This window comes from Anopheles maculipalpis, chromosome 3RL, assembly GCF_943734695.1.
Source record: "Anopheles maculipalpis chromosome 3RL, idAnoMacuDA_375_x, whole genome shotgun sequence".
NCBI classification, from domain to species: domain Eukaryota; kingdom Metazoa; phylum Arthropoda; class Insecta; order Diptera; family Culicidae; genus Anopheles; species Anopheles maculipalpis.
Genome location: NC_064872.1, coordinates 12634688 through 12652007, shown reverse-complemented (window position 1 = coordinate 12652007; position 17320 = coordinate 12634688). Strand labels below are relative to the sequence as shown.

The window sequence follows — 17320 nt, the reverse complement described above, 5'->3', positions numbered from 1 at the left end:
TTTTAACAGTCGCACTAGCGGGCTCGCTGCAAAACTGCGTCATGCGGTTCGGTGCGGTAAATATTTGGCAAGCGAAAGAAATCGCGGCACACATCGCGCAGCCCTGCGCTGTTTTTAATCGGGCATAATTCGAAGAACGGCACAGCGGTTTACACACACTTGACGGCCTTATTTGCGCGTTTTGCGCGGGCTATCGGGCCACAGTTGCTGTGCTTTCGGGTGACGCAGGTCGAAATTTTGGGGCTGTTTTATTTTCTTTACCGGGGCGCTTTGCATTCGAAGCCGACCGACTGGTCAGTTTACGGTACATGTGTGTATGTGAGGTTGGAGGCTAGGAAACAGGGCTAGAAAAAAACGACGCTCACATTCCAATCGAACGGTCCGAGCTATAGGGTCGTGACGGTTGGTAAACCCTTGTGTGAAGGGGGTAAAGGGGTGGGGGCTGGGGGGATGGGAGATCTCTTTCACCTTTAGCTAGCCACGATGCAAACCGAGCTCGCGATGATGCTGCAAGAGATGAAACAAGGCTTAAAACAGGGGGTGCAGAGAAGCGTGTGAGGCCGCCACTAGCCGGATCGAGTGAAAGAGAAACGGAGAAAGAGTTGATGGCGGCTTAAACGGAACGGATTTGGAGGCGATAGGCCCTCGCAAGGGGGCAAAGGGAATAGGGAACGCACAGGGTAGAGGGTGTAGTGGTGGCGGGCGAATTTACCTGTTCCACTGGAAACCCCTTTCGAGAGCCGAAAGCCGTTCGAATGATCTTGCAGCCTCTGCCAAGCTCTTTGCTACGCGTGTGCAAAGACAGACCGGTCCAGGGCGCGTTCGCCGTAATCTGAGCCACCACAAGAATGCATGCATGTGTGTGTGTGTGCGTGTGTGTGGTGGTGGTATGTTGACTTTATGTTTTTATTTCTTTTGTTTTCCCAACTGCTTCGCATAATCCACCACCGACACACGGAAGTGTGTGTCTTGCAGGTGTGTGTGTGTGTGAGGCTGTATTGGTGTCTCGCGAGATCTTCGATCTCTCCCGGGCGGTTCAGATTGAAAGCTTTGGTGCGCAAAAAAGCTTGCCCTGACAGGCGCACCAATACAAACACACACACACACTCACCCTGATGCTGAGCTGCTGCACAAGGAGGGTTGAAGATTTTTCTGGAGCAGCTTTCCCGCAGTGCGATCCGAGCATAATGGTATTGGCAGCGTTTTTTTTCTTTCTTCAAAAGATGCTTTCCGTTTCACTCGCACTCGCACGGGGCAGGGAGGATGGAAGCTTTTGTGGACGATTGGCATTTGGTGTTATTTTTATTATCTCCTCAGGACAGAAAGGCGGCGGTGTGCTGTGTTGAAATTGTTTCACAATGAAAATTTAATTTCATTTTTTAAATACAGAAAAAGGGGTTTTTTTAAATAACTAGCTTTGCTTTACCAAACACTGACACACTTGTTAGGGAAACAGGAATTTAAAGCACTGAAAAAGATTTACTACTTTAGTAAATAGGCAAACGATGTGTGCATTCTCTAGAAGCAGTAAACATTTATATGTAACCCATTAGCAAAATTGTGCCATCCGTGTGCTGGTAGTGGCTGCCAAACGGCAGTAGCAGCGGCTTAAAAAACACACAAACACATCATGTTTGGAAAAGAGTGGTGCCTGTGTTTGGCGTTTCAAATAACCTGCTCGACACTTGTTTAACATGGTTTCGATTGTGTTTTTTTTATCCCCCTTTTATGAAACAAGGGCCAAGCACACGGGAATGATGGTGATGCGTTTGTGCGTTTCTGTAAGACTTTTTTTTTTAAAACATTTTTGTCGCGACCTGTGCCTGTGTCACCTGACTCAGCAGTGCAAAATATTTATTCTTCGGTAGGAGGCTTAAAAACAACGCTGTAGAGTGCAGTTTTGCGCTCAGTGTTTCGCTCCTCATTACACGCGATTGTTTTGATTGTCAGCCTTCTTTTTAGGCGCAATTCCTTCCGATCGCGACTTGGTGGCGAAGCGAACCCCCCGGAGAAGCCTAGCTTCGAGGTCGACAAATAGTTTGGCTCGACAAGATACGCAACGCTTGCCAGCAACGGCGAAAGATACGATCCCTTTTTCCTTCAGCATTTCATGCTGCTTGTGGGTCTTTATTTTCTTGTACCGTATCTTGTTACACACCTTTCCTCGATGGCATTCCGCGTGGCCTGTCCTCGGCGTTTGTCTCGCCGTCGAACCGCCGTTCCGTTAGGCATGGATTTTTAAAGCCTTGTTGAAGTGTGCAATAAAACACTATTGCACACGACGCACATGCACACATACACAGGCGCGCGCGGCTGAGAGGGTTCGATCAACGATCGTTGCTAGCGCACAAACACCACCCCATTCTCACCCCGATAAACAACATGGACGACGCATGTCTCTCTTGCTCTTACTACCGCCTGCACACAAACACACACACACACACACACACACACACACACACACACACACACACGCCGCACGCACGTCGTGGGGTGATCTTTCCCAATGGCGATTCTGTTTCGTCTCGTTGTTTGTCATCGGAATGTTTTCTTTTATTATTGTTAAACCATTTTTCTTCACGTTTATGCTTCAAGTTGCTCGTTCGTTACAACACACACACGCACACAGAACGGGTGTACGATCGCGCGCGAGAGATGGGGTGAGAAAGCCACCGTAAAGCTCTCTTACAGCAGGTTTGTGTTGGGCTCTCCGAGGGCATAAAGGTTTATGCTCTTGTTCGAAGCTTTTGAAGCTTCGCAGCACCGCACACAAACAAACCGTACCGCCGTCTTGAAGGTGTGCTACGGCGGTCCCTTTTTTACGTTCTCCAGCCATGGGGGGTGAGTCGCGACTGTGCGAGCAAGAAGGAACCACACACACACACACGCACAGCAAAACGTCTTAGCGTTCCCGTGTGCGGTCGGTGTGTGATGAATTCTTGCCGAATGCTTCTCACTTCGAGTTCGGATGCTAAACAGTGCGCAGGTGTAGCGTCGTACATGCGTACGTTCGTTGCGCGGGTGTCGTGTGCTTTTTGGTCACAGCGACGTGATTTGTGCGTGTGTGTTTTTTGTTCATACTGGCGCTGCATATTAGGATAAGCATGCAAGCAAACAAGGAAACAAGAAGGAACGGAAAACAGCGGTGAAATCGAGATCGGAGTGTTGTGCAGATTTAATCCGGAATTAATCGAAGGGCTATTCGAAAGGGTTGTCGAATCTCCCTCCCGAAAAGCGTGTGCCCAGCACAAGTGGTCTGCTAGTGTGTGGTTTGTGTGGTTTTCCTGTCGGAATCTAGCCCGGAACGGAACGGCACGAGCTAACCGAAGAACGCACCATATCGAACAACGGTGCGGCAACCACCATTTGTGCTCTTGAGCACGTTCTGGCGCTCGGCCGTACAATATTGTTGCGGAATTAGTTGTCAAGCGCGTCAAGTGGTTGAAAAGAAAAAGCATCAAAGATATTTTTTTTTTTGTTACGCCCAAACCACTTCATCCGGGGTGAGAAACGCTCCGACCAAAATCCGAGGGTGTTGTTCCCGTGTGTCGGTGTTTTGAATGTTGTGTGTGACAAATACGCTGTGTTTGTTTTGAGTGCCAACAAGCGAGCGAGGGTGTAAAGAAGCGAAGCGAAAATAAGCAATAGTTATAGTCAAGTGTGAATAGTTCGTGATCTTTTCACTGGTCACAAGTTGCGCGATCGGTCCCATTGCATCACATCGTGTAACGCGAGCCGGTCGGGCAGGAAAGTGTTTGAATCTGGTCAACTAGAGGCAAGAAGTGCGTTGTGTTGTGCCGTGGACGTGTGCGTAAGTTTGTGAGTGTGTGCGTTCTGTCCTAATTTCTAAAACATAGCAAAGGTTTTGTAACTACAGGGAAATACCTTTTTCGGTAGTTTTTTTCCCCCTTGTTGTTCACTCTTGGACCGCCGAACGACGATATGAGCCACCGGTGACAGATCGCGTACAGAGTGGAGCAAAATCTCCTCACCAACCCTTCCCTGTTGATCCGCAACGGCGACCGGGAATGTGGACACGATGAAGGGCTACAACACGAGTTTAGCCGGCACGGTACTGTTCGCAGTACTGCTGCTCGTGGCCCTGCTGCCCGTACCGGCCCGGGCCGGGTATGAGATGTACCGGCAGCACCGTCAGCGGCAGCAAATGGAGCGCCAGATGCAGCTGCGCCATCACGAGGAGAAAAAGTCCGAGTTCGTGAAGGGAAAAAGTAAGTTATCGTGGTTGGGTTCGAACGGCATGCAAACATACACATACATCGCATTATGTTTACCGTCCGCTAGCATACTTTTTTTGTTGTTGTTGTCTCTCCTTGCCTTGGTGGGTACGTGGGTCGTTATCGATCGAGCATTTGCTTGGAGGGAAGCACATCGAACGTGAACAATCGATATGCTTTGATGGTGGTAGATGGTACGGAGCAATCTCTTATCAGCCCGCAGCATAAGCAGGGTAAACATTTACACCTTGGCGAGCGCGACGCTTGATTCCGGTTTAAACGCAACGTCTTTACCCTTTTTTTTTTTTGAGGAACATCCAATGCGTCGATAACAATCGTCTTCTTTGATATTGCTGTGGAACGGTATCGAACGGTATCGAGGGCAAGAGACGAAGATGTTCCTAATGGGTCACTTCTTATCCAGAAGTTAATAGTTCGATGCTTGGAGACAATCGATCTATTCTATAAATGAATTCTATAGTGACCTCCCTTTGCATCAGACTAGTCTCAGCCCATCTTTTCCAATTTGTTTTTAAAAAGAGAGAGAAAAATATACGTGAACAATGATTAAAATGTATCAGGACTTAATCGTGCATGAAGCTGCTTGAAGCTGTCAGCTATAATTTACGCAACAAAAAAACCCTGTCCCCCCATCACAAATTATTTAAATTCAATGCTATTCATCGGGGTCTGCGTGCTGGATTCAAGGTCCACCGCATGAATAGATTTCCATAAAATCACGTCCAAAATCATCCAACTCCAGCTCCGATAATATAGAATTAGATGCTTACCATCTTTCGATTTTTAGATTCCATGAAACAAAGAACTCTTCTTCCCCCAGAGCCTCCAAAATATAAGCAAAAAAAAAGCTTAAGTTCCGTAATATTCAGCCTCTGCCCAAAAGAAAATGCCCCTTTCCCAGGGCGCGCGAATGGTACGTATGCCCAGCGGTACCGCACGCCAGCGCCAGGCCTTGCGCCATTTTGGAGCTGTGTGCTTCACGCGACCCTATAATTTTCCCTGTGGCATCTCTGGAGCCCTCTTCAGGCACGGTAACGGCTGGAAAGGCAGAACAACGGCCGAGAGTGGCTACCTTTGTTAGAATAAACATAATCTTTATGATTAAACATGATTTGCACATACACGGTGCACGATGGATGGGGCACGACGTGAGCGAGCGCACCAAGAACGGGAGAGCGCTTAAAAATCCAGCTTCCCATCCCAGCAAGGCAGCACGAAAATGAAACACAGCGTAGAAGCAAAAGCTTCCCTTGCAGAAAGGAAAACGAAGGAAGCACAAAGAAGCACGATGAAAACGTTCGAAATAGCTGCTGGGCAGGCGTGATCGTGGCAGGATCTGCTTATGCTGTCTCTTTGCTGTTTTCTCTGCACATTTATGCGTGTGTGTGTGTGTGAGCGATGGTGTGTCTGTGTGGCCATCATTACGCGAGAGATAGAGCCTCCCAGCATCCACGAATCGGGGTTGTGTCTGTCTTTTGCGCCCAAGCTTTAAAGGCTTACACACACACACGCCGACCGCTGCGTGAAGACGCCAAAACGACAGCTAGGGGCAGGGCCGGCCGCTCTGTAACAATGGCGCTTTTGTTGCGAGCCTTCACGTCGTGATCACCTTCCGCTGCTGGCACAGCATCCCCTCCCGTCACCACGGTCCTGGATTCCAATGCAGGATTCGTCGCCGTGCACGAATGTCCGAACCACAACCGAACAGGGATTCATCTCGGTGCGGCACATCTGCAAGCGGCAATCTGGGGCACTCTGATTCCCGCTGCTTCTCGTTCTCCAGTTTGTCCATCTCCGTCCCCCCCCCCCCCCCCCCCAAACCCGCGCGCTCCTCAGGCCGAAAGCACATTATTATTAATCTTTATCTAGATGCTTTTAGTCGGGTGTAAGGGACCGATTGGCAGGGATGCTGGGCAAGCGCTTGAATGCGATTGCCCACTGCGCAAGACGCCGAACGCCGAACGCCGAAGGCAGCATAATGCTGATTAATCTACCACGAGAATCGGCGGGCGACGGCAGGCGAACGCGATTTGCCGCGAGACGAAGGCGTAAGTGCGAATCGAGCGAAAGGTGGCTCCAGGTTAATGGACGCGTTTGCTTCATGGTTCGTGCATATACGGGTTGCAAACTTTCTTTGGGCGTTCTTTGCTTGGTGCGCGTCTCAATGTTCTGGAGAGTGACCTGCGCCGCTCGTCCAATTAAGGTGAAGGGGAATCAGGCAGGGGTGGCTTCTTCAAGTGCCTGGAAACTCCTTTTCCCCCCTTAACGACTTCGTCACGATCACGATCACATCCCAAAACGTCAATAATGTTCATAACGTTCGTTCGAAGTTCGAACCATTGAGAGAGGGGAAGCAATATCGACCGACTTCCAGTGCCCACTTCCGACTGTTATACTCCCCAGCCGGAACATCGTTTCAAACGAGCTAATGAGGAGTCTTCTATCAGCTAACTCATTGAAATCAATCATCCATGGCGTTGACGGTGACGCAACGCCTGATCGATGCGACATCGTCAATAGCCTAGCTACACTTTCTTTTCCGCCAACGTGGTGCCACTCCGCCCCTTCGAATCCAACGCTGGAGTGGAAAAAATTTGGAGCAAACATGTTTTGCGGCGTACCTCAAAGACTCTACCCAATCCGGGACCGGACGGAAATGGGATAGGGCTCGCCGTACTCCACAACTTCCTATCGGCCGCAGTGAACTCAATTTCCTGCACAACCCGCTTGGTTGGTTGACTTCGTTGACCCTACAAGCGAGAAACGTGACCGGTCAATGTGGAACGAACAAAAGCTCGAAGATGGATGTTATTGTTTTCGGAGTCCTGATGCTCCGCGGTTTTTTAAGCGAAAAGGCTTATGTCCGTACACGATGATGCGGTGTTCAACCGCAACGAAGTAAGTATTTCTGTATGCTGAAAGAATTCTTCCAGCGTTTCGTTGAGGGCTTCTCGAGTGCATAAGTTGTATGCTGGTGTGTGAGTGTGTTTGAGGCCTCTAAAGCATCCATTTACCGTACTGCACCGTTCGGTACGTGTTCGTGGAGATGAGCGCTAATCCAGCGTAAACAAAAAGCGCGCACATCACGAACAACCGGGCAAGGTGATGACCCCACGGGCGCGAGAGGTTGCACTCTGTGGCATTGCAATTTGAAGTTAACGCCACCGGTTCGAGAACCCGTTGCGTCTTACAAGTGGTTGCTGTTAACGTGTGTCGGTTCGTGCGAAGCACACAAACCCGAATCGATCTGCGTTGGATCATGTGATTCTTGGTGTAAAAAATGTTATTGCAGCTCTCGGCAGGTATTAGCATACTTCTCGACCTTGTGAGTTGCTGTCCTTGATCGTTCAAGTGTACACTTCAAGCAAGTATTGATGTACATCAGCAAACAGCAAACTATAAATTTCATCTCACAACTTGTTGCAGAGATTACATCTCCCCTAAAGCGTGAGTGTCTAATGAAAGAGCGCTCGGCACCTTTATCCGTACAATCTGTTAGTTCATACATTGGCACCGTTCTATTAATGGTACACCAGAGAGAATCGGGTGCACCACCGGTGGGACTTCAATCATCAATACAGCTCTATAGACACCAACCGCCATTAGTGGTGATAGCGACCGGTAGCAATCCGTACGGCACGTCTCTAATTAAAGTTCCGCTGTCATCTCGCATCCGACATGCACCCGAGACACGGATGACAACGTCCGACGAGTGGCGCTATCGAGTGCCTTAAAATGGAACTAGCGAAAAAGTAGCCTGCACATAGTGCACACGACCGTTGCAACGCGGGTTTCGCTGAGGAAAGTTGTTTCCTGCTCGCACGTCTCGCCTGGTGGTGATTTGCTGCGGTGGCTCGCTACGCCTATTGGCATTGGGCGCGAGCGCCCGCAAGTACTCGCCATCTCGAACACGGACAGCGAGACGGGCGAAACGATTAGAATGCCCCGTGGAACCGGTTTTGCCAGGCTCGTTGACGGTGGCAGTGTGGATGTGAAGCCAGCGGTCTGTATTCGCTGGTGAACGTGTTTGCACCCGTGCGCTGTGTCTGTTTCGTTCCGGGCGGAGGGGCCTTACTGGATATGCTAAGTGCAAGTGCTGTCTGCCGCGTCAGTATCCCCAGCCCTGGTGCACCGTTTCGTGTGCCGTTCTTAAAGCACCCGGAGGCTGCGTGTAGCGTTCCTAGAAGCTTTTGACAGTCGCGAGCGATCGCCGTGTGCCACGTACGCCTGTTGCCAGGGTAAAGATTTCACAGCTCAGTGCTAGATCTCGCTTGGCGTCAGTAATTAAACACGGTCGAGGTATATTCACACTTCGGGACCTAGCGGGCAAAGAAGAAGACGCAGCTCTGACCGTGATCTAACGCGTCCTTCACAGTTGAATACGAGCGATCGATTCGTGATGCCTCGCTCGGTAACGAACATGGTTGACCTACAGGACGTGTCGAGTGACGTCGTGCTCGCTAAGAAATGACTTTCAAATGAGACAGGTCCAGGCAGCATCAGCGATCGGATCACAAGAATCAGTTTTTGGAAGTTTAGACACTGAGGTTCAGTTTCCCTTTTCTCTCAACCCCTCTGCCCCAAAAAAAACAACTAGAACTAGCCACTCTCAAGAGAAAGACCACGAAGCGAACGTAAAGAGTAAGGCATCTCGTCTCTAGGACCTCTCCAGCGACCATCGTGCTTGGGTCAAGCAATAAGACGAGAGTGAGGCACTGATCAAGAATCTCAGTTCTTGGAAAATAGTAAAAAGAAAGAAATGACCTAGCCCGTTCCCGGGAATCTGAAAACCACCAAGGAGACAACCACCAGGCTAGGCAACGGCAAAAGGGACAAAGAAGGGTAGGGAAGGGTGCCGTACGGCCAGGCGAAGGACAGATGGAGAGAGAAACCCGATAAAAGGTACCAAGGCACTTTTATGCCCTGCCAGAGCTCTAAACGCTTAGTAAAAGTGACGCAGGAAAAAAAGGCAATCCAACGATCGTGGATCGTTCGACGCAACGCCACCATCGCCACAGCATTCCTTCTCAGTGCTATGATTGACCCTACGGGCGGGCTGCGAAGAAGCATGGGCAGGAAAAATGGGAAAACGGCTAGATCCACGCACACTGTTACAGCCTACACCGTCTTCAGACAAAAAAAGAAGAAATGATCAGCTGAAGAGATCTTACGGAGATCCTCCACTCTTCTACCTGTTTGATGATAGGTTTCCTCAGGTACTTCTCGGTCATCGGTGTGTTGGTTTCTTAAACAGTGCTGGCTCATAACTATGGCTAGATATGTTGGCGCGAGCGTGCATGTGTGTGCGAGTCACTGTTGTCTGCTGGTGGTTTGATCGACGGCGTGCGGTGTGGCATTTGACGTCGGCCCATGATCCGAGATGATCCAGCGCGCGCAATCATGGCGATGATGAGGAGCTACAGCATCTCCACCACATGAAATCTCGGTAGAACCCGACAGAACGGGCACGATGATGATGCAGAAATCGGATAAAAATGATCATCAGAAATGATTTTAATATTTTCAACATTATAGTTATGCCTTTTGAGAGCGTTTAGCTACGAACCGAGCTACGAATATTGCGGATGCGAATGGACTGAAGAGATGAGTGAAGAGTCTATCTAAAGATTGACGGCTGCGAACGGGATGGGGATGGGGGCATACTTTGGTGCGGCCAGAGAATAGAACACTCATCCTCGTTCGATTAATCGACTGGTTGTGTTCGCTGGAGGGCTCTCGAACGCGCACACAGGGAAGTATATGCACAGCAGGTCCCCTGACGGGAGGTACGCGTTTGTGCGGGGCTGTTTTCGAGTGTGCGAGGCGGGAGCGATGGGTGTACTGCTACTCGCGTGTAAGAGTGCAAGACGACTTTCGACTTGATTAACTAGCCTAAGTGGGGAAACTTTAGGAAGAAAGTTGCGGTGTGAGTACGGGAGAAAAATGATTTAATTTGAATTTTTGTGGTTGGCAAGATGAATGCCGTTTGAAGAGGGTTTGATAGGCTGTATTTTTTTTTAGAGAGATGCTGATGCTGAAATGGATTGCGTTCCATGCGGAGTGCAATGACTTGGAATCTAGGAGGCGTCACTGACTGTGTACCAGAGTTTTGAAGGTACCTTGCGGTGTTATTGTCGAAATGTGCACGTTTATGAAGACTGTCTTCCGTACTGTTCGGTGCGATAGTTCTATGCGCACTAGCAATGGTGCCATATCAGCCGACATCATCTGAATCGACATGTAACTAATGCTCCAGATACAACAATAAATATTAAACAACAATCACAATTTGTTTGGTTTATAGCCACAAAACCTGGTGGCCCTTTTTATCCCGTACAATGCCTTTACAGTATCGAATAACCAGTTTATTTTCATCACGCCCTGTACGATAGCTTTCCTTATCAGATCATCAACGTTTACGATCTTTAATAATCAGAATCTCGGACACGGAACAGCGACTAATCAAAATATTTTTTCTTTCTCCACTTTCTCTCTCTCTCTCGGTTTCCATAGGTAAGTCCAATCAAAGCTGAACGAAGTGATGCATCCGTAGCTCTATCAAACGGAACTGTCCCAGTTCGGATATGGCCGAACTTTGCGATCCCTCAACCCCATGCGACGAGGATGGTAGAGCGCGCAGAAGAATAAAATGTATCCACCGCCATCACCACAGGCTCTCGGTTGCGACCCTTCCAATTTGGATTCAACCGCATTCCTGTTCCCCCGTTTCGTAGTCTCGCACCACCACCGAGGCTGTGTCCGAGGTCGTAAATTAGAGTAGTACTATAAATCTCCTACAGTCGGGTCAAATTTCTACTTCAGGAGAATGCACTTCATCTTGCATCACCACCACCTAGGCGATACGTTGCGGCCGGGATCACGATAAAACTTCGTGCTCGCACGATCCCTCGAGCCTGCTTTTTCGTGGAGATTCAACTCGGACAGATAACAGCAAGCAGATAGCCTGAACTGCCAAACACCCCAAAGGTCCGTAAGGAAGAAAAAAAAGGATGAAGGTGGACTCGAAATCCAACCTGAGCTGAGACATTGATCGCGATGTTCGAAGCCCTTGCAGCAGTTGGGAAAGGCTTTTTTGTTGTTGTTGTTGATTCGCCCCATTCCTCTTTGCTTCTTTAATGGTTGAAGTACAAACATGCCATTGGTGTTCTCTTCTCGTTTACCTTCGCGTGATCTTCAACCGATCTCGTACCGAAAGGGGTTACATCGAAGGCTGCAAAGGCATTATAAGGAAGGGAGAGAGAGAGAGTACATTGGGAAGGTTTTAAGATTTACGGCACATTTGCCGGACTGGCCGGGCGATGTCACGATATTTAATCCGTTGCTCCGGTTGCTTGCTCGTACCAGCCTTCCAGCTCTGTACCTCCAGGGATAAGGGTTCCGAAAAATGGTAGTTGGTTTTAGGTGACACTTTGGAGCCTTTCGCCTCTGGACGCTTTTCATGCTAATTACCGGTTGATTCATTTTGTGTTTTAATTGACCCGTTGCTTGGCCATAGCTCCCCAGTATTCTGTATTACACTTATCGTATTTCGGTACAGTGCGAGGTTGCAAACATTTGCAAACATTTGGAGCCCTTTCGCCTGGGCGCATTAAACGCGTGGTTAAAAGCCACCAGTATGCTGAAATCAGAGTGAAATGGCGTTCTGTAGTCTACTGCCCTTTTTCGTTCTTATTGACGCTAGGGTGAGTAGGATAAAAAACAAAGTTTAATCAATTCAGCGTTTAATTGTGCGGATCCAGGCGCCAGGAACGGGTTTGTGCTGCCGGACGGGCATGTCCCGTTGCGCACAACCGCAGGCAAGAAAGGTACAATATTTCTCCCGCCGCGTATGACAGCACTAGCAGCAATTACACGATCAAATGGAGTGGCCAAACGGAAGGGAGTGAGTGGTGCGATGGAGTTTTTACATCCACGCCCGGCAGTTATCGAGCACTGATACACTTTTATTATCACTGCTTCGTTCGTCTGTGTCGACGGCGCCAGGATTGCAGTCAGCTCCGTTCGAAGTGCCTAGATCCGTCGGCCTAAGCTGCTCTCGCGCTAGGAACGTGACGCTCTTTTTATTTACTCGTTCCGTAACGACTGGTGTAACGACCGTTCTTGTATCGCAAACGTGAACCACAAGCCAAGATCGTGAATCGAAGGGGGAAAAGTCGCGGGTGAAACAGCGCAATAAAAACTGGGCACCGAGAGATGTGATCGTTATTTACTTGTTCATTTGGAAAGCAATTTGGAGCGCACGCGAGAACTCTTCGCAAGAAGCAAGAGCGGCCCCAAGAGTACGGTGGAGTTTGTAAGTAAAGTTTTTGCTTTGTTCCATCTCCGCAAGAAACTTCGTACGAGTGTACTTACGCCTAGGGAAACAAATGCCTCAATAGAACCCTTTTTCCCTTTTTTCCCCATTTCCCTCCCACGGTATCGATCGTTCAATGATCGATAAATCACGATAGGCAGCATTATGACGCGGCACGTGAAGTGGGCCTGAAGGTGAACCGAGTATGAAGAGACGGCACAAATAGACACAACGCGGACAAGCTCCACCATCACGAGAATGACCTTTGGGAGCGTGATGAGCTTTGTTTGGGTTTTGTTGCTTGTGTCGGTGAAGGTTCGTCGCTTGCTGTTGCGCACAAGTCGCCAGCACGTTAGCGATAGCGTTCGAATTTTCGAGAGCCCTTGTGAGAAGCGTCATTGTTTGCTGCATTCGATTTTCTAATGTTAAAAGTATTGATTTACGCTGTCTTGGAGCGTTTTTTTTTTCTTGCTCGATCTGCACGCATTGATGCTGCAAATAAAATGACCGCTGTCGCAAATTGTTAGTTGCATTTTTAGGTTCACTGAAGCTTGGGTCGCATCTGACGGAATTATACGAACCGAAGCATTCCTTTGCGTTCGCTTCCAGACGGCGGCGGGAGCGTTTTTGCCTTTCGTTCGGTGTCGTATTTCGGTGTCGTAGCTCGTTTCGCGGTGTACCATTGCTTGTTTGAATTCTTCCTCTAAAGACTATCCATCGAAGGACACACATTCTCCGGGAGTGAATTCTGCAGGAACGGACACTTCGCGTTAAAGAGTGGCAAGCAAAGCCAAAACAACAACGCAAAACAAAAAATCGAAAAATGCCACCATCCCGACCACTTATCTTAGCAATGTTTAAATGATGTTAATCGGTTTCGGATTCTCCGTTCCGTTGCCGTTCCAAATCTATTTCCATTCCGGTGTGTCCAGTGCATGCGGGATACTTCGATTGAATTCTCGCGGCTCAATAAAAATCCCGATTCCGCTGGCCGCTGTCCGGCACGCCTGTTGGGAGTTGAAAACGGGTAGAGAAGGTTTTAAATTTCTTTGCTCCCCGCCATTCCGACCGGTGGTTAGAGTAGTTCGTGAGTTTTGCGCCCAGCACCAGCAAGCAGCGAAACGATGGAAATAGTTTTGTGTGTTCCTGCTGTCCACATTGCTTCGCGAAGAAATTCGAGCCCTGCTGTTGCTGCTCGGAAACGCACCAGCGTTTCCTTGCGCGGTTTCCCAACCCGTACTGGCCGTCCCTTGCGTGCTAAGCGGATTGGTATCTCTTTCCAATTAATATCATTTTTGTTTGAACGATTTCGACGACAGTTCCGATCGGCGCGTCGCGCTTGTTTTCGGTGGGCTTTTCACTGCGTCCGAACCACTGAACGGAGACAGTTCGAAGGTTTGATTTTAATGTGTGTGCGTGTGTGTGCGTTTTTGTTGTACCTTTTTGCTCACCGAAAGGTCTCAAGGATCGAAACACCGTTGCTTACGCAGGAGGGTTTCACGAACCAGTCCAGCTTAAATTGTACCATACACACGCACACAAACAGGCAAACAAAAAAAAAAAAAATAAAATCAATTGCCCCAAAAAAGGGAAGGAATCCGGAATCGACAGAAAAGTGCTCCGATTACAGTGCCTTGTGCCAAAGGCTCAAGCAGGAAGAGCTCGTGGTGAGATACACCGAAGCGAAAGGAAATTTGACCATTTACCGACCGAGCGCCTGGCTTGGACAACGGATGTGTGTGTGTGTCCTACCCGGGCGGTGTGACATTTCGGCTTTACGCTTGAAGTAGGGAGAAAATTATTGGAATATTATCAATCGACGAGAACGAGGTTTGTTCTTACCAAATGGCCAGTTTGTACGCGCAAGCGAAGGTTCGCCCTTTTTGGTTCGCTAATGAGGCCCTTTTTGTGTATGCGGTGTCCTTTGGAATTTACCTTTTACGATCGATCTTTGCCTTTTTGCTTTTGGCACGGAATTTTACAGGTTCGAAGCGGTTTGCGGAGCTTATTAGCGATCCGATTTGTGTCCTTTTTTCCCAGTGTTTTGTTGCTTTGTTTTCAGCGCTATCTTCCAGGTAGAGCAAAAAGTCCTTTCAAGAAATACATATTTCAAACATTACATTTTTTTACAGCAAGTAGCTTGATGCTCTGCTTCAAGCGTTAGATTGGTAAATTGAACGAAAAACAACACGAGAACAAATGTAGATCACAAGAAGATAAATGACATTTTCTTGTCTGGCTCGGTTGCTCCCTTGTGAGGACTATCTTAACTCCACACTCCATTAAAGCAAATCGGTTGTATCGTAGGCGAATATAACACCTGCAAAAGCACCAATAAGGCCACCGAGTGAATTTATACTGCTCACAAATTAAAGAACACAGTAAATAACACCGTTTTTTTGCGGCCAACAAACGAACGATTTGTAATTTATCTTCTTCGGTTTACCAATCTTACCATATTAACGCATTCCCAATCGATGGTGTTCTGCCGATCAAAAGTCACGATTTCTACCCCTAAAACATCGCTACCGTGATGCGCTTCCTCGCTCTCGCTTCCTCGCGTTACTCTTAAGCTCACAAGAAACGAAGCTTTTCCATTCCAAAACTACACAAGCAAAAACATACAAACGATGAAATGAAAATGAAACGGTTATTATCGAAGCCTTGTACGGTTATCTGATTATCATAATATATAAACCATCGTACACCACTATCACTCATGTGCTGCTAGTTCTGGTGGAATGTTTTTTTTTTTATTTCTCTTCTTACTATCAACCTAATGTTTATGCACGTCTGATTATATGTGTTGCGAGTGTGTGTGTGGCCGGAACAGCACGTACAGGTTCGGTTGCGGACGCTCCCAAGCCATAGTGTACGGCCCCGGGGATGGTCTCGAGTATCAAAACCACACCATGGGAAACTCCCACGCTTCGTGCCGCCATTGAAACCGCCCCCTCCACGTTCCACGCTGCTTGAAGGTGTTGTAGGGGAGTGTAGCGTGTGTACCACGACGCCAACGTCGCACGTCGAGAGGGATGCAAATCTTAGCCGAAGGTGGTACGCGCGCTAGGGTTAAGGGGAATAAACGGGTGTTATGGAAATTAGAAATCGTACTCCACGGTGTACGCTGCCGATGCTTCCTACGAACGAAGCTGCGAATGAAGCAGAAGCGGTAGGTAACCAGAAAGCAGAACCTTGGAGCGAAAAGCACATACACGCAGACAGAACTCACTCATCGATTACGATGTTCGATTTCACGCTGTTAACCGGTTCGCAGTTTGTTATGGTTGCGCACGAACGATTGTGTTGGCTCGTTGAATCATCTTCACCTTCGAAATTAAGCACCAGCATCCCGTTGCGCGTGCATTAGCGATGCCGAAGACGGTTGAGCAGATGGTTCAATTGTGAGCTTGCGGCTGGGACGAAAACAATACGAATTATGCTGTGTCGTCTCAGTGACAAACCGCGCCTGAAGATGAGGAAACTATACTACTACTCGCGCGAGCGTTTGCAACGTCGATCGATTAACAGCAACGTCGACGGCGATGAACGTGGGAGGGGCGCGTATAATTTCGCTTTTCACGCCCGCTTGTTTGCTGCGCTTTTGTTGCTGTATGTAGCTTTGAAATCGGTGCAGTTTTTTCTAGCTTTCATGCGGCCAAATCATGCTGTGCGGCCAATCCTCTACAATAGCGCGAGAGAGAAACCCGTCTAAAAGGAAGGACTTTTGAAGAGCTTGTTTGAGACGAAACTACAACCAACACTAACGCACACTCCCAAGCCTGATGCAAAGCTCTTTCCAAAGCAAAGAAAGCCTTCCTGTGTTCCTGCAACGCACGTAAAACACTATTCTTTCCAATCCCGGCCCGGCGTCCCGCGAAAGCTAGCCAGCTCGTCGACGACAAAGGGTACGAACGATGCAGTTTGCTGCAGCAGGCAGGGCTGTTGTACAAAAAAAAAAATAAGGAAAACGAGTGGGTAATCGACAAACCAACGAACAATGTACACGACACAATGTCGCCCACTGAAGAAGAGAAGTCGCAGAAGTGTCACAAGACGCGTTAAACGTAACGGACACGTGCAAGCGCGGCATTAGGTACTCGCGTCGAGAGGGAGGCTTAGTCGAGAGGGGTTTTGTTGCCGTCGCTCGCCACTTTAATTTCTCTAAGCCCTTGGCCGACGAGAAAGAGAACCCCTTGTTGCGAGAAAGTGTCTCTGTTTGAGGCACAAGTACTGATTTGTTCTAATTTAAAGATAATACTCTTCTTAGTTTGTGCCTTCACGACCGTTCCGAGCGTACGGGGATGGTTTAGAGCTCATTTTGAAGTGGTCGCTTGTTATTGTTTTCTGCCTTTGGGAAGACATACAGTCTTGATTTGGCTGGTACACACACACGGAGCACATAAACGATTTACTGTGGGACACAGCTAGGCCTTTTTCTATTGCCGCTTTTCGAGAAGTAGTCACGTAGACGGTTTGAACTCACTATAGTGGGATTACACTATCGTTTTTGTTGCCTTCAGCTTTTGTATGATGTATTTAATATACAGACAAAGTATTATTATTTTTTCAATTGGTTGGGGGTCGCCTAACTGGCTATGAATTATGTTTCGTGCTCTGAGTTTTGTCTCTGAGAAAAGACATTGGAAATGATAAGGCATATCTTTATGATTGATCTAAACCGGTTCGAGCTCCTCTGAAGAAGGACGAATATGTCGAATTGGCATTGAGGATGCCGTCGACCCAACCG

At 48.4% G+C, this 17320-nt stretch overlaps 2 protein-coding genes across 6 annotated transcripts in view; one reads left to right on the top strand and one right to left on the bottom strand.

The window, feature by feature from the left end:
• Positions 1–17320, top strand: part of LOC126563823 (epidermal growth factor receptor) — a 371336-nt gene that overhangs the window by 56695 nt on the left and 297321 nt on the right. For 3 of the 4 annotated variants that reach the window (XM_050220585.1, XM_050220588.1, XM_050220586.1), the window contains exon 1: positions 4028–4229. The exons of the other annotated variant lie outside the window; for it this stretch is intronic. In XM_050220585.1, the coding sequence (XP_050076542.1) occupies positions 4040–4229 (190 nt within the window). In that variant the 5' untranslated portion in view covers positions 4028–4039. Of the gene's footprint in view, positions 1–4027; positions 4230–17320 lie in introns of those variants that run through there. 4 annotated transcript variants of the gene reach the window in all.
• The window catches only part of LOC126564362 (zinc finger protein ZFP2), a 505414-nt gene that overhangs the window by 370317 nt on the left and 117777 nt on the right, over positions 1–17320 (bottom strand). The window lies entirely within an intron of this gene.